We start from the raw sequence: 19,384 nt of genomic DNA on the forward strand, positions 1-19,384 counted from the left end.
TGTTGTGTATGATCATAAATTTATTAACTTGTTCTGATTTCTCTTTCATGATTTGTTCTATCAAACTTTGAGAAACATAGCTAAACTCGTCCCAATATGATTGTGAATTTGGACATTTCTCCTTTAAGTTCTTTAAATGTTGAGGTTAGTGGAGGGAAAAATGGAATGAATTTCAAAGAAGAAAAAGCTCACAACATTGTAAATATGAAGGCAGGAATGAAGATTAAAAAAGCAAACAGAAACAAAAACAATACAACCCTCAAGAGGGACCACACCATAAGGTGGATGTTCAAACCCAAACACAGTAGCCATAACACACTTAAATGGTTCATGGGCTCTAAGTACAGATGAACATTTGTCCAAACACGTTACAAGACCAGACCCAGCTGCGGGCTGTTCACCGGAGCCACATCTAAGATGCAAAGACACACAAGGGGCACGGCAAGTCTGTCCTGCCCGAGTGCCATGCTTCTGTTAAGAGGAAGCAAGGATCACTGGACATCACAGGCAGCCAGCTGTGGCCCTGGCACCACCCCCATTCCAGCCTCCCTGCCCTCAGACCCCTCAGTGGTGGCCTGGAGACATGAGGGTGGGGGGTGGGGCACTTCACTGCTTTTTTTCTTTTTTTTCAAAAGTGAATATTTGTGGCAGTGGACAGGACTGAGACCCAGGGACCCACTTCCTGAGTAATGGAGATAGCCACAGCTCAGGCAACTTCTTTCTATTCTATTCTGCGTTATGTCTCCTGAACGTATTATACAGCCTAATTGGATCTGGACTCCTGAATATCCTCGCCTGTGACAGCAGGCACAGGCGGTAAGGAGCTTGCTCAGTGAGGGAGGGCACTGCTGGGTGCTGGGTAGCCGTGCCGAGGAGGAAGACTCTCTTCCCAGCCATACAGTGAAAAGCTGTGCAGCAGGAGCAAGGTCCCAAACCACACCAAACTCCTTTTCCTCTGCATGCTGCATGGCTGGCATCGCAGCCACAAGGCGAAACTATCCTTCACCTACCACACACAGGTGTATGGTAGACCCCTCCCATGGACCCCAACACCTCCGTAAGGGAAATGGAGAAGGGAGTGGGAGGGGCCACAGGGAGGTCTTCTCGGCTCTGCTCCATAACCGAGTCCTAACCTCTTTCTATTGGCTCTAAAATGTGCCCCATGTTGCTTCCTGCATATTCTCTAAGGGAGCTGGGCTCATTCTCCTGAGTTCTTCAGGGCACTTCTGTTCTCTGCATCAGATGTAGCTGTGAGACTGTTCACTCCAAACACCCTACCCACCTGACCTCAGTAGTGCTGCTTCCATCACCTTGGCCCTTGATCTAGTCCTGAAACACTCTAACCTCCTGTTATCACCCGTCTGCCCTGCCTCCTCTCCAGTCTGCTCTGTGGAGACCTGGCTCCTCCCACCAGGGCAGCACAAAGACAGCTTCAGTTCTGGAGCCCCAGGCAAGGCTGTCTGGCCCACACTCACAAGGGAGGTGGAGCATAGGCCTTTGTGTGTCTCCAAAGGCGGGACTTTAGAGCCATACCAGGGCAAGCAGTGGCCCGCTGTCCTAGGCTTCCACAATAGCACACTAGATTCCCCAGAGCCCTGATGGCAGAGCTAAATGTGCCAGCCCATAGCTAAGCAGGCTTTCCCAGGCCCACGTGGTAAGACAGCTCAGTTCCTTAAAGATCTCTCAGATTAAATATGGAACTCAGGTTGAACTCAGCCTGAGGTAGAATGGCAGGCAGCCTGCTCCAGTGCACAGTCAACTGCTGGGAGCGGACAGCACAGAAGCAGGCCCAGTGACACTAGTCACAGCTTTTACAAGATGACCCCAAGGCCTGCCCAGTGTGTCATGGGCTGCGCCATACTCCCACCCCCACTTCATATATTGGAGTCCTAGGCCCAGAACCTCAGAACATGACCTGACTTGATAGAGTCTTTCTACAGGTAATCAAGTAACAGTGAATGCATGAGGGTGAACCCTAATTCAGGACAACTGGTGTCCCAGTACAAAGGGGCTGTGAGGTGACACATGTAGCAGATGCCTGTGAACACAAAGATGGCCAGCTACAGCCGAGAGGACAGGCCCGGGGAGATCCCTCCCTCCCAGCCACAAAATCAACCCTGACAACACCTTGATTTTGACTTCTGGCCTCCAGAACTGACAAAAGAAAACATCGTCGTTGGATTCCTCAGCGTGTGCATTTTCCCAGGGAGTTGTTTGGGAAAGCTTTCCCCAGCCTTAGCTGAGCCCTGAGCCTTAGCAGCACGTTCCTGAATTCTCTCGCATGTGTCCGCAGGGGAGACACCATTGGCCGACCCATCCCCACTGTTCTACTGGCAAAACTCAGTCAACTGCACCCACCATGGGCCCACGGAGTGTATGTTTTCAGGAGCCAAGGGCCTTTCCTTAGCAGCTAACTCTTTAATGTTAGAATCTACAGGGGTAAATCCAGCTGGGACCAAGGGGCAAAGTATTTCCAAAATGAGATCTGTGCCAGTATTTACTTCTGAGACCAGGGATGGCAGGTAGTGAAGAGTGCCCGCTTAGCTGCCCCACAGCAACAGGGGACACCCTGTGCATGTATATACATAACACACCTGTGAAGCTGGCCAGCTGGGGGAAGCAACATCCGATTGAACCTGAGCCAAGATAGCCACTCAGTGGCTGAGGAATGCACCCCCCTCCTGGTCCTCCTGAGCAGATACCACCCAGGGCCCGGCACATTCAGGACACCAGGTGAGACTCCAGCAGTGGAAGGGCCAGGGGAGCAGGTGGTGAGGGAGACATGTCCCCAGGGAAAGCATGGCTAGGGTAGACATCCTGCAGGGCTAGACTGGTGAAGAACACAGTTAATGAGCCCCCCACCGTGGGTCCCTATGCTCACCACCCCACAGCTCCTCCTGGAGGGCTCTCTGTACACCCCCCAGCAGGCCGTTCAGCTCCTTGGGCTGGCTTGAGATCCTGGTTGGTTCTGCATCTGCACTGGTGGCAGGAGAGGCCACCTGGGGAGGTAAGGCAACAGGCACTAAAGGGGGAGGGGGCACCTGGTGGCCCCCAGTATGTCTGAGGGGAGGGTGCCCAGTCAGCGCAGCATAGCAGCTGGGTGCTGAGGAGACAGGCTGCTGGGGTGGGCTGTGGTTGGGCCCAGAAGGCTCTGCAGGGGAAGCATCCGAAGGTAGCTGAGGCGCCAGGCGTACCCTCCCACGGGGGAGTCCTGGGGAATCGCCAGCCCTGCAGCCTTCTGTCTGCACCCGGAGGATCTTTGGTTTAGGCCTGGTGGGGCCTTTCTGTCTCCAGTAGGGCATATGTCTGCGACCAAGGCCATGGCCCCAGCGCGGTCCCTGGGGGAGGGTCCATGGCCAGGGAGCCTGGCCCTTTGACCCAGGGCCCCGTGGGCGCCTCCCCAGCCGATCCACTTGGGTCCTCATGTTGGCCACTTCCTGAGCCAGGCCTGCCAGGGCCGTAGCAAGCCGATCCAGCTTCTCCTCGAGGGCGGCACCGAGGTTGTGCAGCTCCTGCTGCAAGGGCTTCCCACAGTGGCACGCAGCTGGCAATGCAGGGGAGACGGCTGCCAGAGGGGGCAGCTCTGGCTGGGGAGACTCACTGTCTGGCTTGGGCTGGCCCCTGGGGAGCAGCCTCCCTTGGGTCCTGGCTGAAAGTAGAGCAAAGACCAGGTAAGGGGTCTTGGGATGTAAGGACCTTCCCCCTCCCTCCAGAGGCCCCCTGAACCAGTGTGTTAGGCATCCTCCCTTTCTAAGGCCTGGCTTCTAGAAGGGCAGGAAGGCGAGTTGAGCATGAGCATGTTATTACATCAAAACTGGCTGTCTCCTGGCTGTGCCCCAAGTTGATGGCAGGTCTTGACAGTGGTCTCCACTTTCTAGGAAACAATCACTGGATCCTTGTACTGCTGCTGGGACAAAACAGTGTGCCATGGCACCTACCCTGCTCCAGGGGTCAGTGAGAAGGCCCACAGCAGTGCCCCAATGCAAGGCCAAGGCCATGGGGGGCACTGGAGAAAGGGTCAGGAGGGTTCCCAGAGCCACTCAGCTCCCAGTGCTCTGGGTCATAAGCAAACCATGGGGCTTCATACTTTTCCTGCTCTGACTCTGTTCAGGATTTTAAAAATTGAATTACTTTTTCAAAGTCACCTGACTTTTCAGCCCAAATTTCCCAGGATTGGCCTTGACTCCAAGCAGTGCTCACCAGGGAGTCTTGGCCCCGGTACCTGCCACTGTGAACCAGCTCAGCCTCAGAAAGGACACAGGGATCTGCTGCTCTTCCCCTGTTCCTCTGAGCCCCAGCTGTGGCTCTTCCCATCTCCTGTCACTAACTCTGGGGCTTCAAATGGAAGACACAATAAAGGCCGGAGTGGCCCACGCCTGAGTGCTGAGGCTAAGTGAGGATCTAGGGTGAGCCTGGAGATGCTGGGCCTGGCAGCTCCATCTGAGGGAGGGCCCCCAGCTCCCAGCTCCCAGCTCCCAGCCAGCCATGGAATCATCATTGCAGGCCACACTTCAAGTTCTTGGGGTAAGGCTGCTCCAGTATGACCTGGGCATGGGGTGTCACGCCCTCCCACCTGTCTCCACCGTGGTTTCTCAGAGTGAGATGTGACACAGAGCCACAACTCTGGATGACCTGGGCCAGGCAGGGAACTCAACAGCACTGGGTCTGTTTTCTCATTTGTTTTCTAAAGTCCCCTCAAACCCCAAACTTTGGTTCTGGGACATTTCTTAATTTTTGCTTCTAAAAGGTGTGTCTGTGTGCTTTTATGAAAGTCCCAGCTGCTTCCTTAATAAAGCACTAAAATTATATATGCCACCTGAACAGCACAAAATGTTAAGATTTCTCCTACCCTTCTAACCCATGACCCAAACAATGGACTCAGAAGTGCTTCCCCAAGCTGGGCCCTGGTCCTGGTCTATGCAAAGAGGATGGGGAAGCCACCAGCTCACCTGTAATACTGGGCCTTCTGTGCTCAGGCTCCAGGCCCCTGGGTTCTTCACCAGCCTCAGGCCTGGGCCTTTTCTCTAGCCTTGGGGCAGGGCAGGGACTTTCAGCTGCTCCTGCAGAAAGGGCACACAGAACTTTTTGTCAAACATCCTTTTGTTAGTCATTCTGACATGGGGGTCTTCGGATGTGGCCTCAAGAAACATGAAACTGTCAACTTTTAAATGGTTAATGACATGTAAGATGGCTGCCTCCAGTGGAATGGCCTGTGTGGCAAGGGTGTGCTTGCTGCACCTGCAGGAGAGGTGCACTGCAGCCTGAGAGCCTTCTGCAGCTCAGTAGTATGCCGCAGGATCCACGGGGAGGCGGCAGCTAAGAAACAGCTTCGATCTGCGAGTCACCCCACAGCAAGACTCCCCCAAAGATGTGCTGGGGCATCCCATGTGTGCTCAGTCCACTCTGCTATCTTTCAGTAGATCCACTGGGCAGTGAGAGACATGGAACAGTCAGGGCCTGCCCAAGGCAGAGGCCAGAACCAGTGGCAGGAGTGTTTTGGGGCAGGGCGGATGTTCCCTCCCTGGACAGTTTCCCCAGCTCAGTCCTTACTTCCGACTCTTCCTTCTCTGGCACTGATGGGGGCACCAGGCTGGCAGTTGCTGTCTTCTCTCTCTGGCAACTGGGACCTGCCTTCCGTCACCTCTTCTGCTCTTCCTCCTAGGAGCAAATGCTGGGTCATAGCTTGGATGGAGAAGTGAGGCTTGGGGCTGCAGGCAGCATTTCTTTATGGGATAGCCACCAAAAAAATTCTCCCAGGTAGGGAACTTTCACTTCTGATTTTGTTTTGTTGTTACTGATTGCCAAGTTTTTAACATATACATTATTATACCTATACTTACATATGTGTTTGCATATGTGTATATGTATGTATCATTAAGGGTATATACAACATATGTACCAAGTGGACTCCCCACCCCGTCAATGTTCCAGGGCTCTGCTGTTGGACATAGCTGATATTGCAGGGACCCAAAGTCCAACAAACGCAGAGGACATTCTGGGGAGAGCCAGGCAAAGTGAAGAGTGGAATGCAGAGAATCAGCCTGCAGTCCTGGCTCACTGGGGTCCCCGCTCCTAGGAGATCCCAGGCTCACCTGCACTGACGTTGCTGCAGCTTTGGGGTTCTGTTCTCCCAGGGGCTTCACCAGGACTGCTGCCACTGCTGCCAGCAGGGGCCCTACCAGGGCTTGGGGACAAAGGGACAGGATGCCTACAGCTGGGAAGGCGGTCCCTCTCTGGCATCGTAAAGAAAGCTGGCATCAGAACTGTGACCGGTGGGTACCCTGGAGCTCAGCACCCTCTTCCAGCCACCCCCAGCCTCACCCTGGCTCACCCTGCAGGGGCTGCTGCCAGACCTCAGGCTCCAGCCTCAGGTCTTCTCCGTCAGAGCTGCTCAGGCTGGAGCTGGAGCTAGGGCTGGGGCTGGGGCCAGGGCCAGCCAAGCAGGCAAAGCGCAAGGGCCTCACTGGCAAGATCTCCCGCAGAGAGGTCTCCAGGCAGTGCAGTGGGGAGGGTCTGGTGGGTGCCCCTGTGCAAACGACAATGAGGGAGCCCACTGTCCAGCCGATAACAGCCAGGAGGACTCAGCTTTAGTGAGCGGGGTATATAGAACAGGTTCCTTTCTGCTAGCCTACAGCTCCCATGGTCACTAGAATGCCCCGAACAATTACTTTTTGCCCTTAGAGATGGGAAGAAGTGAAGCTGGAGCTTGGCCAGGATGTGGCCAGGTCCCTGGGCACCCTGGAAAAATACTTTCCAGAGGTCTGAGGTCCCTGGAAGCCACTAGTGGTCAGGTTTCAGCCAGGCCTTGGGTCTTACAAGCCAGGAACCCCTCCCCAATTCAGGGATGGCCAGGCTGAGCCTGGTGGGAAGGTGAGGATAACCACTCACAACTAGGTCATCCTCCCAGCCCCCAGTGGCTGACCCAGGAACTCTGCTGCAGTTACCTATGAGGCAGCTGCACAAAGAGGGAGACCCCCCTCAACCACAGGGAGGATGGCCACTGGAGAAACCCAATGGTGCACAAACAGTCTTCTTCCCATTCCCTCCTTGTCAGTACTCTGGGTCACTTTATCTTCCTCTTTAGCACACCTCAGCTTCCATCCTCTGGGGAAGGAATGTGAGACAGGGAAGTAACAGAAGACCAGAGAGAGAGCAATCTATTTCTCTATCAAAAACTTTAACTGCAATGAAAATATGCCAGTAAATACTGAGAGTGGAGGTCAGCTCACCATCTTGGAGCCACCTCTCAGGTCCTGGCCTGGCGGTCCTGTGGTCTTTGAGCCCTCGCTGGTGGCAGGCAGGGATGCAGCTGGAAGAGAAGGCCTGTGGGCTGGCCAGATGGAGGCTCCTGGCGGGTACTTCTCCCCCACCCTGCCCGGGATGGGCTGGCTCACAGGCCTCGCCCCTCAGTCCTGTTTCAATGAGAAGCCAAGAGGCCTGTTAGCCCCTGGATCTTGTGCTAGCACAGTACTGACACAATTGGGGTCTTAGGCACAAAAGTGATGGTTGTGGGAATCATCTACCCAGATATTTTCCCAGGAGCCTGCCCAAATCCTCCAGGATCTCTTTATTCACACACCTAGCTACATGGTCTCCCAGGAGCCCCACAGCTATGTGGAGCTGCCACGGCCAGGGTGAAGATGCTCAGCTGACACTTGGCTCAGGCCTGGACCCTGGAACACAGATGGAGGCACTGGGGCAGCCCCACCCCAGACGTGAACTATCACTCCCACACCAGCCAGCCTGCACCTGCACTGAGTGGATCAGCTGGCTTTCTGGCCTCAGATGAGTCTCTGCCCATGCCTGTTTCCAGAGCATCTTCTGAGTTCAAGTGTGGATCTGCCTTTTGGGCTGCCGGGGGTAGCAGTGTTGGAGCCACTTTGTCCTAGTCCCTGACACCCGCAGTGGCCGCTGTGTTACCTTCCTTGTCTGCTGCCCAGTTCCTGAGTTCCATTCTCCTTGGTCCCCTGTCTGCTGCTGAGGAGCAGGGCCAGGCAGGCTGTGGCCTGGGCACAGGTATTTCTTTGAGACAGTTCTCTAGACCCTGGAGTGGGGAGCTTCCCAGTGGGCTTCCTGTGAAGATCAAATATTTGCATTCTTGGATGGCTATAGCTTGGGCTCTGCAAACTTCAGGAGCCCTCAAGCCCACCTAACACAAGGTACCTCATCAGCTCTGGTTTCAGCAATCCCAGAGCAGCTTCTGGCACAGGCATGACACTGACTCAGGCCCGAGACTTGGTGGGCAGGAGGCCACACATCTTTTCCTTGCTGGACTCCAAAACAGGTGGGCTCACTCACCTTTCCTGGGCCACTGTCCCTGGTTTCCCACAGGGCTTCCAAAATCCAGGTCCCCATCAGTGCTGCTGGCAGAGGAGAAGCCGGTGGGGGTGCCTCGGGGGCCTGAGGGCCGGGCAGGGCCTTCTCTCACACAGCCCCGTGGGGCCAGATGCAGAAGAGGTTCCTTGGTTACCTCTGCAAGGAACAGCACAGCTGGAGTCAGAGGACAGCCCTCTGAGGAACAGGCCCATGAGCCCTGGAATGGACAGGCATCAGGAGGTCCTGCCCGAGGCGTCACCTACTGGGGTTTCCCAGGGCATGGATTATAAGCCCACAGTGCATCAACCCACATTCCCCATGGTCAGTACCCTATGGCCAGAGAATTCTGAGAGGGGAGCAGGGCAGGAAGTTGCTAAATGGTTTTCAGTAAATTTGGGGAACTGTTAGGGGGTGGGCATGAAGGAGAGGCTGGAGGGAAGATGACTTAGCATTGTCCTCAGCAGCCCCCTCAACCAGTGCTGTTGTATGCAGGGACAAACACCACCCCACGCCCATGGATATTTACCTTCACTATGTGATCCGTGAGGACGCAGCTCGGGCTTCCGAGACCCAGGGTCTCCTGGTTGGGGGCTCTGGGACCAAGAGGCGGCCAGTGGCTGGGGAAGGGACGACACACTTGGGGGAATGCCCTTCAGACAGGCCTCCAGGGCTTCCAGAGGTGAGCTTGAGGCCCTGCCAGCTGGGACAGGAGAGACCACCCTGTTACCATCTCTCGCATGCCCCAGCCATGCCTCTCAGCTCCTTTAGCCTGCCTTTTGTCAGCGTGACGAGCATGCACCAGGCTCTAGGGAACCTGTCAGGCAGGAAACCCTCCTTTGGGGGATTTCTGGTCTGCTCTCTGCTCCTCTGGAATGAATGAAGAAAGATGTCCCTAGGCCCAAGGAGAGGGTAGGAAGAATCACGTGTTCAGTTTTTAAAACAGAGGGATGCCTGGGTAAGGACCTAGATTGAGGAGCAGGTGGACTCAGGGGGGTGTCACTGCTTGGCAAGAAAGGTCAGGGACAGCCTCCTGGGCAGGCAGGCACCTCTTCCTGATGGGATGGCAGAGCCTTATCCAGGGCCTGAGTCCTACAAGAGAGGAGCAGATGACTCATGACTCACCTTGAGCCACGGGGCCCCAGTAGGGTGCTCGGACCCCTCTGGTGTCTCTGGAGGTAGAGAGGCTGGGAATCTGCATGGTAAGCTGGCAGGATGTGGGCACTGGCGGACTCTGGGTCCAGCTGTCTTCCATCTTCACCACAGCGAGCACACTGCCAGAGCCAGGACCAGGGTGGGGAGGCGGTGTCTGGTGATGTCCAGGCCCTGTGGGAAGGTGGCCACCAGGAAGGCCAGGTTTCAGGCCTGATCTCAGCTTCAGTCTCATGGGACCTTTATAGGGTTAGGAAGGGCTTTCCAGACGCCTCTGCCTCCGTGGCAGTCACCAGCTTAAGGTACAGTCACTTCTCTCTCAGTAGCACAGAACCAAATCACACTCTTCCTGCTGCCCAGGTCCCTCTGGGGTGTCTCCTGAAGATCCACTGAGGCCCTGAGTCTGCACCAGTGAGCACCAGATCCAATTTTTCTCATGGCCAGCACTAGGTCAACCTGGGTCAACTCACTTTCTCTTTATTTAGTTCTGAGAAGCTGACATGCATAGAAATGGTACCAAGCCCAAACACAAGAATGCCCAAGTCACAGTTATGCCCTAGGCTAGATCCCTCCTATTCCCTGGTCTCCCCTGCTATATCCCATCACCATCTCTTCCTCCCTTATGGAAGCTTCAGTTCCTATTCTGAAAGCCATCTGGGAAAACTGTCAAGTAGTGATTGGCCATTTCCTAGACGCCTCACTCCATCTACACAGTGGAACCAGCCTCTGGTTCCTGACCAGCTACTGATGCTGGGCTTCGAGCAGGGAGAAAGGAATGGGTACGTAGGGAATGGGTGGGGTGTGGGGGCTCTCCCAGCGCAGTGAGTGGCCTTTACCTCCGGAAGTCCTTTTCCAGGCCCCTGGCTCCTCTTGCGGCTGTGGGTCCCTTGCTCGAGAGGGGTTGGGATGCCTGCCCCGGGCCTCTGGGATCTCCTTCAGGCAGTTCAGCAGGCCCTGGAGGGGACAGTCCCCTGATGCTGTCTCCGTTTTTACTAGAGGAAAAAGGAACATGTTTCTGTTTGACTCTGTGTTCTCAGTCTTCATAACAAAGAAGGGACAACCCTTGTGGGCAGTTAAAGAGGATTTAGAGCCAGAAAAACAGGAATGGGGGTAGTCTCATGCCCCGCTGAAAAGTGCCTGTCCGCACTCCCAGAACTGGAAGGCTGAAAGGAGAGACAGAGCGCTAGAGTGTCCTTGAGGCAAGCAGAGGGGGAAGGAAGGGACGTGCAGGCTGGACTGGCACATGGTTCCTGGGGTCTTGAGCAGAACTTACATTTGGGGAGCACAGGGCTTTCACGTTCTCTCTCTCTCATACACACACACACACACACACACACACACACACATACACACACGGAGCATGGTATTCTGGGTAAGCTCACTATGACCCTGAGGTGAGAAAACTGGGATTGGGCAGCCTTGTACATCCCTGCCCCCACCCCCGGCCCTGATCCAGAGCCCATTCTGAGTGCCTCACCAATATCGGCACAAATGACACTGGCATGCCACATCTCCTCTGCCCACTGTTCCCTTTAGGAAGGGCACACACCACAGAGGGAAGCAGGGCCAAGTCTGTTTCTGGTTTTCTCTCTCAGTGACCAAGTACTGCCTTCAAGACAGCCACCTGGCTTCAAAACATGACCCTTGTGCCATCCTTAAGGGAGACATTTTGGGGCCACAAGACAGCAATGCAGGCTGTCCGGGGCTTCCGAGACCCGATGCCCAGTGCTCACCTGGCCAGGGCAGGCTGGCAGGCCCCAGCTCCACTTTGGTCAGCTTCGAGGAGACCAGGCTTGGGGGAGGAGGCAGTGGTTTTGGTGCCACCTCAGGGTGCTGGGGCCTGGGCACAGGGATTTCTTTCTGACTGCTGATGAGGCCCTGTAAGGGGCTGCTCCCAGGAGAGGTTCCTGTAGTACATGCAAGGTTGCCAAGGTCAGCTGTGAGACCTGCAACAGCGTCTCAGGTTTCAGGGAGGCTGAGATTTGTGATCACGAGAACAGGTAAGGACTACCTTGAGGGTGTCACAGGGCCAGTATGGAGAGTGACACAACCTCCTCGCACAAGCTAAACATACCACCCCATCACACACCTCCCCATTGCGCCCTGTCTCAGGAACTCCAGCCTCTCACCTGCCCCTGGGGTGCCTCTGTGGCTCTTCCTCCTGCTGGGGCTACAGGTAGGAGGGCTGGGCTCCCCAGTTGGAGATCCTGGGCTTGCCTTCCCTGTAGACCATGGTTTATTGACAGTTTCTGCTGCAGGAGAGGACAAAGTCTTTGTAGTCCTGGCTCCAGACTGTGGGTTCACTCAGATCTGGTTTCCACAGAGGGCAGGCTTCTCTAGCTCCCCAAGTCTCTGCAGGGCAGCCAAGTCTTAAGAACTTGGAGTTGTGGTGGGGCCAGCTTATAGAGGGACTTACTCCAGAAGGGCTGAGGGCCTTCCCCGGTTCCCTTCTGGTTTAACTGTCAACACCAAAACTGCTCATCTGAACAGATGCTGTCTTTGAATTTGGTTCAGCAGGTGATGCTGACAGCCATAGCATCTACAGTCCAATCTCACACTCACACATTTTGTTGAAGGCCAGAGAATGTGCCAGGTGATATCTTAAATCATAGGAATGCCAATTATACTTCATAATAACTCAAAATATTTTAAAAAAACATTGATGAATGCAAATTATGTAAAAACAATTTAAACAAATGAAACCCCTGTGGTCTGCTATTAGGGTTGCTCTGATGAGAAGGTCTGGGAAGCAGTCCAGGTGGACACAGGGGCCTGCAGGATGCTCACCCAGGTGCACAGAACTCAGGGACTGGGGCTGGCTGCAAGGCTGGGTGGGAACCAAGCTCCATACCATGTCTTCCTGGTCCACAGACCAGACACTGAGCTTGTTGTCCTATTCCCTGCAGAGCTCTGTCTTTATTTAGTAATGGAGCAAACTGAGTCCTAGAGAAAATGAAGAGGCCACAGGCTCCAAGTCCTTCTACTCTGTCCTTGCTGGGTAAGACTCACGGATGGGGAGGGGGCTTCCCTGCCCCCTGTCTCCGAGGAGGCCACTGGAGGATGAGCTGCCACTGGGCGTGGTGGCCAGGCTCTGCCAATCACTGGGGCTGTCCGGAAGGCAGCTGAGCTGGCTTTGGAGAGGACAGTTGTCTACTGCCACAGCTGCTGCTGTAAGAGGTAGACACCAAAAACTGGTAAGATGTCCCTGGAACTGCCACAATGTGGACCCTTCCTTGCCACATTGCTCTAACTATGACCAAAATGTCAGTAATGTGTGCACTATCACCAGTGAGCACTGAAACATTTATAGCCAAATTCACAAAACAGAAAGCAGCAGCTCTCCAGGCACATGTCCACCAGGCTGTGCCTCTGCCCATACTTTCTACTTCATTCACCGTCAACTGAGTGGGGCTAGAGGGATAGCCAGGAGCACACAGGGAGCAGTGACTTGTAAAAAGGACAGTCAGTGAGGTAGGAAGCACACAGGGCTGAGAGGAGACCAGGTCCTCACTAGCCACTCACACAAGGCATGGCTTCTCTTTCTTCCTCATCTGTGAAACGGGGACTCGCACACATGGCCCTCACCTGCCATGCAGGGCACAAGGAGACAGGTTGGGGTCACCGGGGGTAGCTGGATCTATGTGGAAACCACTGTGGGCAAGTCAGAGCTTCTTTCTCACCCATTGTACCCCAGATGCTCAAGGGACAGGCACACAGCCAGGCATCAGGAACTGCTGGTAACTCTGCCTCCCTACACATGCCTGGGATCTGGCAGGGGCCACAGGCATAGTGCTGTGGACTGGAACTTCACCTGTGCAGTGCAGATGCTGTCCTGGCTAACTTACCTTCGGAACTTGCTCCATCCCCATCCAGGCTGGCTCCTCGGCTCTCAGGGCTGTCCACAGTACCCTTGACTTCTCTGAACAAGAACTCTGGAATCTCCTTCACCAGCTGCACCAGGGCCGTAAGGTGCAAGCTATGCTGGGGTTTTCCTCCTATGGAGAAGTCATAGTGAGTCCTGTGCCCTGCGTCTGCTCAGCAGGATTTGCGTGCCCTGCGTCTCACACATTCCTCCCAGCCCTAGCAGCTGCCAGGGGCAGCCCATGTCCTATGAGATACAGAGGGCATCTGTTATAATAAGGTTGGGTAATGTGCTTCTTCTATGCTCTGCTATTGCTTATGTCTCCTCCTTTTGTGGATGTGGAGTGGAACAGTGACTGCAGAGTCCTGACTAGGCTGGGACAGTCTCTGAGTTGTAAGGAAGCCAGGAATTCCAGATTTCAGCAAGTATGTTAAGGAGTCAACAGGACAGAAGGAGTTAGCTTGATGTCTTAGGGCCATTATAAGAAGACTGATGACTAGCCATGAGTGATTGACAACCCCACCATATGCTCTTCTTGCAGGGATAACATAGGAGTGTGGGAATGTAGTGGACTCTTCCTTCAATAACCAAAACTTAACTGTCACCACATATATCCTCCTTTGATTTCTGATGCATGAAATAAAGTTGCCTTGTTTAAACCAGACTCAAAGCACACACTCACTTGTAAAAAAAAATGTATAAAGCTTGTAATAATGACTAGAAGCTCGTGAGGCAGCCTGCTTAGCCTGCCTGTGCACATACACCCTAAGACTTTTGGATAAACTCTAACTTTGCTTTGGCAACCAGACTCTGATGAACTCCAGCAACACTGCCCTCGCCTCTCCTTCAAGGGAATGTCAATGAGGGCTGTCCCCACATCCTCCATCTGGCCTTTGGTCTTCCCTTTACCCCATAACTTCCAGGCTTTGCCTGGTCTTGGTCCTGTGGACATTTGGGAGCTGCTGGCTGGCTCTGTAGAGGTGTTCAGATAAGGATTCAGGTGGTGGCTAGGGGGTGGGGAGTGCTTTCCAGGGTGACCCCAGGTTTCTTCAGAGCATTTTTCACGTATAACATGTAAGAGGCTCTGAGGTCAGAGGGGTGAGGGGTGAGAATCAGGGAGTATTGGGCTGGGGAAGCACAACAGTGGGGAGGGCACTGGACAAACAGGTTAAGGTCACAGGAATCTTGCCCCGGGGCTGAGGACTAAGTAGGAGAGAAGGCCTAAAGCTGCTAAGGACTTACCCTGGGGGCCTCCCCTAGCAAGAGGCTCTTGTCCTTTATCAGCACGTTCCCCTCCCCCTATTGCTCTTCCAGGCTCCATAGGTGACAGGAAAGCAGAGAGGGGGAGCAGCTCAGCTGTCCCTGAGAAGAAAAGAGGGGACAGTCTCCCTGGGACTGGAGGGGACTCTGCCCTCCCAGTCACATCTTTATGTGCACATTTGTATGGTCACCCAAACTCAAAAGACCCTCAGAGGCCACTATGCATGCCCACAGGACTGTACCCAGAACCCTACAGGGGTACACAGAAACTGCACTGCCTTGCCCAGTCCTGAGCTCTCTGACAGTCTCTGGCACTGTCCATCTCACAGATGACAGACTAAGGTCCAGCGAGTCCTGGGATCCCGTGGGGGCTCAGCACCTTGGGATGGGGCTCTGGCCTCCCTCCCTCCCACATCCACCCCTGGCTGCTGCCTCCTGTCCCAGGGGAGGCCCAGCAGTTCCTTACCCACAGATACCAGAGTCTCGTAGTTCTCACGCATCACCTCTCGGTAGAACTCCCTCTGCCTCTCCTCCAGGAGCCGCCACTCCTCCTCAGAGAACCTCACGGCCAAGTCCTTGAAGGTGATGGTCACCTGTGGGTACAGTCTCCAGGGGGGTTGGCTGGCCCCATGCCGGTGAGGCCCAGCCCAGCTGTCCCTCAGCTTGTTGGCCTGCCGTGTTTCCCAGCAGACACTGGCAGGTGGCAGAGCAGTGAACACAGGTGGAGGCCTGACACACAGGAGCAGCAGGAATGGGTCCCAGGGATAGCGTTGGGGATGAGCTGGGTGCCCCAGAAAGACATGCTGAGGTTCTAAACCCTGGTCATGTGAATGCAACCTTATTTGGAAAACAGGCAATGGCAGATGTAGTTAAGATGAGGTCACAGTTCTAAGTAGTGTGGCCCCTTCATTCAGGTGACCAGGGCCTTTATGAAAAGAGACTCAGAGATGGAAACACAGGAAGAGGGAGGCAGAGATGGGAGCAACACTATCAGAAGTGGGAAGAGGCAAGGATCCTGCCCTCAAGCCTTCAGCATGAGTGCGGCCTTGCCAATACCTTGATTTTGGACCTCTGGCCTCCAGAACCATGGGAGAATCAATTTATGCTGTCTTTGAATCACCTGGTTTGTGGCAGTGTGTTATGGCAGCCACAGGAAACTAATGTGACAGCCTCATGCCCATGACCACTGAGCTCAAGCAAAAGTCAATCCCAGCAAGCCCTATTTACCATGTTAGAGAGTTAATAAAAGCAAACTTCCCTTTGAATCCCCGGGATCCTAGCAATGTGGCATTAAAGGAAACAAAAGAAAAAACGCCTTACCAATAAAATCAGTATTAGGTTGAGTATTCTTTACTGGAAATGCTTGGGACTAGGAATGTTCTAAATTCTGGAATATCTGTATATACATCATGAGAAATCTGAGGGAGGGAACCCACGTATATTCATGAAATTCATTTATGTTTTATAGATACCATACACACACAGCCTGAAAGTAATTTCTTGTAGTATTTTTAGTGCACCCTGTGTTTTGACTGTGACCCAGCACATGAGGTCAGGTTTATAAAAGGGCACTCAGAAAATTTTGAAAAAATTTGGATTTCAGATTTTTGGATTGGGGATGCTCAGCCTGTATAACAAAGAAAAAACAAACACTACACACACACACACACACACACACACGTATATATATGAGTATATATGTATGTATATGCATATATGTATATCTATGTATATATACTTTATTTATTTATTCGACAGATTTAGACAGTGAGAGAGACAGAGAGAAAGGTCTTGCTTCCGTTGGTTCACCCCCAGTGGCTGCTAAGGCCGGAGCTACGCTGATCCAAAGCCAGGAGCCAGGTGCTTCCTCCTGGTCTCCCATGGGGGTACAGGAGCCCAAGCACTTGGGCCATCCTCCACTGCCTTCCCAGGCCACAGCAGAGAGCTGGACTGGAAGAGGAGCAACTGGGACTAGAACCCAGCACCCCTATGGGATGCTGGTACCGCAGGCAGAGGATTAACCAAGTGAGCCATGACGCTGGCCCATGTATATATATATACATACACACATATATATTTTTTAGCATAGATGATACAATAGTAATCAAACAAATCAAATGTTTATATTGTTCTTCCACGTACTGTCCAGAGAAGCAATACAAATCTCAAAGAGCCTTGCAGGCCTAGGGAATTCAAGTTTTCCCTCACTAGGACAGACAGGTAGATGGTAAACAAGCAGGAATCCCAGGCCTGTCCCTCTGGCCCATGTTTGCTTGATCCTCAGATTCCATTTCTATGGCCACAGCTCTTCCATAGGCCCCTGGCTGGCTGGCTGGCTAGCTCTCAGGCTTTTGCTGGGCTGGGCTCAGATGAGTCCAGGTCTTGCCTGCCTTAGAAGCTCCACCTATTCCGAGTCACCCCACCGGGGCCAGCTATAGTCATCTCCACTGCCATGACCTATGGCATCATCATCAGACTCCTGTAGCACTTCCCCTCAGAGACCCTGTAGCACATAAGCACTAAGCACAATGGGAGGTGACACCGCTGAAGTCATTCTGGCCCCAGTCCTGCCTTTCCTACCTTGCCACATCACCCTCACTCCTCGCCCCTTGCCCCTTGCTGCTTGGAGCTGTGAATGTCTCAGAGAAGTGCTCAGAAGAAAGCACTGGAAAGCTGATTCTTCCATGCCCTGTACTCCTATCTTCTAAACTCACTGCCTACTAACTCACAGTTTTTTCAAGAAAAAAGCAACATTTTTGTCTGAGATTCTTTTTTTTCTTTTTAAAAATTACTTATTTATTTGAAAGACAGAGTTACAGAAAGAGAAGGGGAGAGACAGAGAGAGAAAGGGAGAGAGAGAAAGAGGGAGAGAGAGCGAGAGATCTTCCATCTGCTGGTTTACTCCCCATATGGCCACAGTGGCTGGGGCAAGGCCAGGCCAAAGCCAGCAGCTTCATCCTGGTCTCCCATTTGGGTGCAGGGACCCAAGCACTTGGGCCACCTTCCACTGTGTTTCCCAGGCCATTAGCAGGGAGCTGGATGGGAAGTGGAGCAGCAAGGACACGAACTGGCACACATACAAGATGCTGGCGTTGCACGTGGTGGCTTTACCTGTTATGCCACAATGCCAGCCCCCTAAGATTCCTTTTTTTTTTAAACTTTTATTTAATGAATATAAATTTCCAAAGTACAGCTTATGGATTACAATGTCTTCCCCCCTATAACTTCCCTCCCACCCGCAACCCTCCCCTTTCCTGCTCCCTCTCCCCTTCCATTCATATCAAGATCCATTTTCAATTCTCTTTATATACAGAAGATCAGTTTAGCATATATTAAGTAAAGATTTCAACAGTTTGCACCCACATAGAAACACAAAGTGAAAAATACTGTTTGAGTACTAGTTATAGCATTAAATCACAATGTACAGCACATTAAGGACAGAGATCCTACATGAGGAGCGAGTGCACAGTGACTCCTGTTGTTGACTTAAAATATTGACACTCTTATTTATGGCATCAGTAATCACCCTAGGCTCTTGTCATGAGTTGCCAAGGCTATGGAAGCCTTTTGAGTTCACTGACTCTGATCATATTTAGACAAGGTCGTAGTCAAAGTGTAAGTTCTCTCCTCCCTTCAGAGAAAGGTACTTCCTTCTCTGATGACCTGTTCTTTCCACTGGGATCTTACTCGCGGAGATCTTTCATTTAGGTCATTTTTTTTTTTTTTTTTTTTTTTTTTTTTTGCCAGAGTGTCTTGGCTTTCCATGCCTGAAATACTCTCATGGGCTTTTCAGCCAGATCTGCATGCCTTAAAGGCTGATTCTGAGGCCAGAGTGCTGTTTAGGACATCCGCCATTCTATGAGTCTGCTGTGTATCTCGCTTCCCATGTTGGATCGTTCTCTCCCTTTATTATTCTATCAGTTAGTATTTTCAGACACTAGTTTTGTTTATGTGATCCCTTTGACTCTTACTCCTATCATTATGATCAATTGTGAACAGAAATTGATCACTTGGACTAATGAGATGGCATTGGTACATGCCACCTTGATGGGATTGAATTGGAATCCCCTGGTATTTTATTTATTTGAAAGAGTTATAGAGAGGTACAGACAGAGTGAGATCTTCCATCAGATGCTGGTACACTCCCCAAATGGCTGAAGAGCTGGAGCTGAGCCCATCTGAAGCCAAGAGCCAGAAACTTCTGGGTCTTCCATGTGGGTGCAGAGGCCCAAGGACTTGGGCCATCCTCCGCTGCTTTTAGCAAGGAGCTGGATCGGAAGTGGAGCAGCTGGGACTTGAACCAGTTCCCATATTGGATACTGGCACTGCAGGCCGGGGCTTTAACGCACTGTGCCACTTTGCCACAGTGCCAGCCCCAGCCCTAAGATTCTTTAAAAACATTATACGGCGGACTTTAAAACAATCATAGGATCCTAAAAATTATCAGCATCTGACAGGTATGAATTTCAAATTATGGCCAGAATTAACTTTGTGTGAATTAAGCAAAGAGAATGTGAATTATGGGAAGGGGCTTTCTGGTTTAGTAATAAATGCTAATCCCCTTATTTGTAAGACAGAATTATTATAGAAAAAGAAAACATTCCTAATCTACTGCCTTGTTTTATCTACTCAAGCCGCTGATTTTAAAAACTGTCACTGCTACTAGATGGCAACCTTGTCACCCACTCACTGCCACGTTCTCTGCCTGCCACCCTGTGACAGCTGACAGCTGACAGTTGCACCACGCAGTCACACCCACTTGCACTCTGCTCTCCTTCTGAAGGGGTCAGAACCCAT

At 52.6% G+C, this 19,384-nt stretch overlaps 1 protein-coding gene across 11 annotated transcripts in view; it reads right to left on the bottom strand.

Moving 5' to 3' along the window:
* The window catches only part of KRBA1 (KRAB-A domain containing 1), a 24,462-nt gene continuing 5,078 nt past the window's right edge, over window positions 1–19,384 (bottom strand). The window contains exons 2-18 of one of the 11 annotated variants that reach the window (XM_008250097.4): window positions 15,054–15,180; window positions 14,570–14,689; window positions 13,311–13,460; window positions 12,475–12,633; window positions 11,595–11,714; window positions 11,199–11,372; window positions 10,302–10,457; window positions 9,439–9,639; window positions 8,843–9,016; window positions 8,299–8,472; window positions 7,921–8,073; window positions 7,230–7,412; window positions 6,332–6,526; window positions 6,093–6,233; window positions 5,551–5,658; window positions 4,950–5,060; window positions 1–3,649 (exon numbers count right to left, since the gene is read on the bottom strand). In XM_008250097.4, coding sequence (XP_008248319.2) covers window positions 2,847–3,649; window positions 4,950–5,060; window positions 5,551–5,658; window positions 6,093–6,233; window positions 6,332–6,526; window positions 7,230–7,412; window positions 7,921–8,073; window positions 8,299–8,472; window positions 8,843–9,016; window positions 9,439–9,639; window positions 10,302–10,457; window positions 11,199–11,372; window positions 11,595–11,714; window positions 12,475–12,633; window positions 13,311–13,460; window positions 14,570–14,689; window positions 15,054–15,180 — 3,249 coding nt within the window. In that variant the 3' untranslated portion in view covers window positions 1–2,846. Of the gene's footprint in view, window positions 3,650–4,949; window positions 5,061–5,550; window positions 5,659–6,092; window positions 6,234–6,331; window positions 6,527–7,229; window positions 7,413–7,920; window positions 8,074–8,298; window positions 8,473–8,842; window positions 9,017–9,438; window positions 9,640–10,301; window positions 10,458–11,198; window positions 11,373–11,594; window positions 11,718–12,474; window positions 12,634–13,310; window positions 13,461–14,569; window positions 14,690–15,053; window positions 15,194–19,384 lie in introns of all 11 variants that reach the window. The other 10 variants (XM_008250096.4, XM_051836990.2, XM_051836985.2 and 7 more) reach the window with 10 other exon arrangements.

The sequence above is a fragment of the Oryctolagus cuniculus genome, chromosome 7 (assembly GCF_964237555.1).
Source record: "Oryctolagus cuniculus chromosome 7, mOryCun1.1, whole genome shotgun sequence".
Classification (NCBI taxonomy): domain Eukaryota; kingdom Metazoa; phylum Chordata; class Mammalia; order Lagomorpha; family Leporidae; genus Oryctolagus; species Oryctolagus cuniculus.